The sequence below is a fragment of the Phaseolus vulgaris genome, chromosome 11 (assembly GCF_051622355.1).
Source record: "Phaseolus vulgaris cultivar YP4 chromosome 11, ASM5162235v1, whole genome shotgun sequence".
NCBI lineage: Eukaryota > Viridiplantae > Streptophyta > Magnoliopsida > Fabales > Fabaceae > Phaseolus > Phaseolus vulgaris.
The window spans coordinates 10942210-10947223 of record NC_143508.1 but is presented as its reverse complement, the minus strand read 5'-3'; the positions used below and the strand labels follow the sequence as shown (position 1 = coordinate 10947223).

Below are 5014 nucleotides of genomic sequence, written 5' to 3'. Positions count from 1 at the left end.
GAAGCCTCTTCTCTACCTAGTGTTGTGTATGTTTGATGTAGAAAATAGCTAGCTTGTTGGAAAGTTTGTAATAGGTTTAGATGATCTTGTATGTAGGCTTGTATTTGTGTAAGGTTGCCTTTTGCTACATGATCTATCCTAGATGCCTAACCAAGCCTAGATCAAGCACATGATGTGGTTAAAGGGTTTTTGAAAAGCTTTTAAAAGTGCTCTTAAAAGATTTAAATCAGTACAAAAATAAATCTGTTTTATGGAGAAAGAATCGGTTTATTTCTTCTCTGTTAAAAGGCTTTTCTAAAATTCTGTTAGGGCACCACAGGTAAAGCTTAGTTAGTTATTTCAGTTAAAGTTGAGCTGGCCTGTTTGCTATATTTTAATCTGTTTCACTGTGAAAGAATAGGTTTATTCTTTGGTCAGCTAAAAGATTTTTCACAAGTTAGTTAGGGCACCAAAGGTACAACTCAGACAGTTATTTCAGTTAGCTGAGTTGGCAGTTTTCACAAAATAAATCTGTTAAGTTCAAAAATGAATCTGTTGTTTTCATAACTGTTTTTAGAAAAGAAGTTAGAAACTGTTTTCTATATAAAGAAAAGTCTCTCACATGAAAAGGTGCTGAGCAATTACGTTTTTGACAGAGATCAAACATTTTCCATGTGAGAAGAAGGATCAAAAGATTTTTGAAAGGTTTTCCAAAGAGTTTTTCAAATGTGCTTGTTCTAGGAAACCTTTGATCTTGGTGAAGGTGTTGGTGCAGTTCTGCAGCAAATTGAACTACTGGTTTTGAGTTCTTGCATCTTCTTTTCAGGTGTAATATTTCCTTTATTCTGGTTTGTAAAGGTGTAAGTGTTAGTCACTCCTTGATAGGGTTTCTTGGAGTGCAAGGTGTGCTGAAATAGGGTTTTTCAGCATTGATTGTGTTGTTCTTGTAGTGTTCAAGAACTGCTGTGTTTGTAAGTAATTGATACTGTTTTTAGTGGATTCCACCTTGGGGTAAGGTGAGACTGGATGTAGCTCTGTATGAGTGAACCAGTATAAAAACTTGTGTGCCTTTTCTTCTCATCTCTGCACTCATTTCTGGTTTTGCTTAATTCTGTCAAGAACTAAATCTGTTCTTTTGAAATTGAGTCTGTTAATTCTGGGTTTAAGTAAGAACTGTTCTTCCTGATTTGTTAAAGCTTTCTAATCACAAACAAGGCAGTTGTATATGATGGTTTAAGTGATCTGTGAACAAACAGTCTATTCATTAAAATCTGAGAAAGAATCATTCTCCTTAGAACCTTGTGTTGAGTAAATTGTTTGATCTCTAAGCATAGCTGTATCCTTCATCCTCATAATATTCAGCTGATCTAACTCTGTTATAATCCTCTGTTGATAACAATTTTATATTGAACAAATTCAAATTGTGCTAGACTGCTCTGAAGAATCAATCTGTTTCATGTAAAAACAATCTGTTTTTTTTTTGCCTCTGGTATACTGAAAATTGTGTATTCTTGCGAAAATTTTATAAGCTCAATTCACCCCTCCCCTCTTGAACTTAAACACTAATAGACCCAACAACAGGGACCCCCCCAACTTCATCAAACCGAGATTTAAAAAAATTCCTAACCTTATCCTTTACCACCTTTGTATTATCACACCACAGGCCATCCACAAAATCTCCATTTAAGCCATTTCTCGCCCTCCTCCACTTAACAACCGAATGGAAAAAACTTGTATTAAGATTCCCGTGTTGCAGCCACTGATGACAGGCTTTTTGCTTCAAAATAGCCTCTAGTTTAAAAAGGAACCGATTGTATTCTGCTAGCAGCACCCGCCTCTCCTCCCTTCCCTGCTCGTCTAAATCACTTTCATCATCTCTTGCATCCAGCTCTTGTACTTTCTTGACCAAATTATCCCCTTCAAGGTTCACAGAAACAAAGACCTCCCTATTCCATATTTTTAAATCAGCCTTCAGCTTTTTCAATTTTTCTTTAAACACAAACATGCCTCCCCCCTGTACCTCGTAACTATGCCACTTGCTCCTGACGAAATCTTTAAACCTCCCATCACTCTGCCACGCATCCAAACTTCTGAACGGTTTTGGGCCCCACTCCAATTTTGAGACCTTAAACACTAAAGCGCAATGATCAGAAACAAATCTGCTTAAAACAAATTGTTTACAGTCCGGCCACACATCTAGCCATTCCCTGGACACCAAGACCCTGTCAATTCTACTTTTGACTGACCCGTTCGGCTTGTACCAAGTAAACTTTCTCCCTACCATCGGTACATCCACAAGCTCAGAGTTTTCAATAAAGTCATTAAACCCTCTGATATCTCTGTTGTAATCAGACGTTGAGAACAGACTCCTTCGCTCTTCCTGTCTCCTAACAGAATTAAAGTCTCCAATCACGCACCATACCTTATTGTTCTGGCGTCGTTTGAGCTCACTGATGTCTTCCCATAAAACCTTCTTTTCCCTCAATACGCTTGGACTATAAACATTAACTGTATAAATAAACATATATTGTTATTGTTGTCAAATTATTAAATTCAAAATTCTTGCCATTACATGAAATTCAAAAGAGAAGAATAAGATATCACTATTGTCTTTAAAACCTACTTTTGAATTAGAACTTCAAGAGGTTTCATAATCTCAAATATTTCTTAGAAGTGGTTAATACCTCCAAATAATCAATTATATATGAGCATAGAAATAATAATTACCAAATTATACACAATTATTATATGAAATTATTGTACGTTATTATACACTATTTAAAAGATACTTTAACCCCTTGGCCTATTATTTACTTAGAAATTACAAAAGCAAATATCTCCATGTCAATATATATTCAATGAAATGATCAAGTTCATAACAACATAACATATGATATGATAATAACTACAAGAAACATAACCATAGAGAAACAAAAAAAAAATTAATTAAAAAACACAAGGAGATAATTTCAAGATATGAAATTAATTTAAATTAAATCATCTTTTAGGTCAATATTAAAAATTAAATCACTTTATTTTAAATTAAAAATTAATCTAAAAAACAAGAGAGGTAACAAAACAACATATGACACAGATAAGAAAACCAAACAAAATTAAAAATTATTTTAAAAACCCAGTAATTTTAAGATATGAAGTTAATTTAAATTAAATCAAATAAACACGCATCCACTTTTATATACACAAAATGGATCATGTTTCTCAAAGAGTAACTGTAAAATAGTCACTCCTCGTATTCACCCTTCTTTTTCTTTTTTTTTCTTTTTTTTTTTGAGAACAAGAACAAATACAAAAAAGAAAAAGAAAATACAAAATTCTTACGCTTAAGCTTAACTTGATTTCTTCAGCCATTTTCCATGTGTTAACGGTGGTTATATATAAACTGTGAAAGGAACAAGTTATGGCTTTCCAAAATAAAATGAAAAAGTATTCTCTTCAAAGTGATTGTAAAATGTCAATGTCAGTTCCATACTATTGTAAGTTGTATAAATAAACATATATTGCTATTGTTGTCAAATTATTAAATTCAAAATTCTTGCCATTACATGAAATTCAAAAGAGAAGAATAAGATATCACTATTGTTTTTCAAACCTATTTTTGAATTAGAACTTGAAGAGGTTTCATAATCTCTCATATTTCTTAGAAGTGGTTAATACCTCCAAATAATCAATTATATATGAGCATAGAAATAATAATTACCAAATTATACACAATTATTGTATGAAATTATTGTACGTTATTATACAATATTTAAAAGATACTTTAACCCCTTGGTCTATCATTTACTTAAAAAATACAAAAGCAAATATCTCCATGCCAATATATATTCAATGAAATGATCAAGTTCATAAACATATGATATGATAATAACTACAAGAAACATAACCATAGAGAAACCAAAAAAAAAAGTAATTAAAAAACCCAAGGAGATAATTTTAAGATATGAAATTAATTTAAATTAAATCATCTTTAAGTCAATATTAAAAATTAAATCACTTTATTTTAAATTAAAAATTAATCTAAAAAATAAGAGAGGTAACAAAATAACATATGACACAGATAAGCATATAGAGAAACAAAAAAAAAAATTAAAAATTATTTTAAAAACCCAGTAATTTTAAGATATGAAGTTAATTTAAATTAAATCAAATAAACACGCATCCACCTTTATATACACAAAATGGATCATGTTTCTTAAAGAGTAACTGTAAAATATTCAACCTTTTTTCTTTTTTCTTTGAGAACAAGAATAAATACAAAGAAGAAAAAGAAAATACAAAATTCTTAGTCTAACTTAACCTGATTTTTTCAGCCATTTTCCATATGTTAACGTTATATATAAACGGTAAAAGGAAAAAGTTATGACTTTCCAAAATAAATTTGAAAAAGTATTGAAGTGATTGTAAAATGTCAATGTCAGTTCCATACTATTGTAAGCGGTGTAATTAAACACATATTGATATTGTTGTCAAATTATTAAATTCAGAATTTTTGCCATTAATGAAAATTAAAACACATGAAATTCAAAAGAGAAGAATAAGATATCATAACTGTCTTTAAAACCTATTTTTGAATTAGAACTTCAAGAGTTTTCACATTCTTTCGTATTTTCTAGAAGTGATTAATACTTCCGAATAATCAATTATATATGAGCATATAAATAATAATTACTAAATTATACACAATTATTGAATGAAATTATTGTACGTTATTTTACAATATTTAAAAGATACTTTAACCCTTGGCCTATCATTTACTTAGAAAATACAAAAGCAATTCTTCATGCCAATATATATTTAATGAAATGATCAAGTTCATAACAACATATGATATGATAATAACTACAAGAAACATAACCATAGAGAAAAAAAAAATTAATTCAAAATCTCAAAGAGATAATGTTTAGATATGAAATTAATTTAAATTAAATCATCTTTAGATCAATATTAAAAATTAAATCACTTTAATTTAAATTAAAAATTAATCTAAAAACAAGAGAGGTAACAAAACAACATA

At 29.9% G+C, this 5014-nt stretch overlaps 1 protein-coding gene across 1 annotated transcript; it reads right to left on the bottom strand.

The window, feature by feature from the left end:
- Positions 1-1534: 1534 nt before the first annotated feature.
- On the bottom strand, positions 1535-2503 carry LOC150023057 (uncharacterized). Its single transcript, XM_090297691.1, has one exon. The coding sequence runs from the start codon at positions 2501-2503 to the stop codon at positions 1535-1537; it is 969 nt and encodes a 322-aa protein (XP_090153817.1).
- Positions 2504-5014: the final 2511 nt, after the last annotated feature.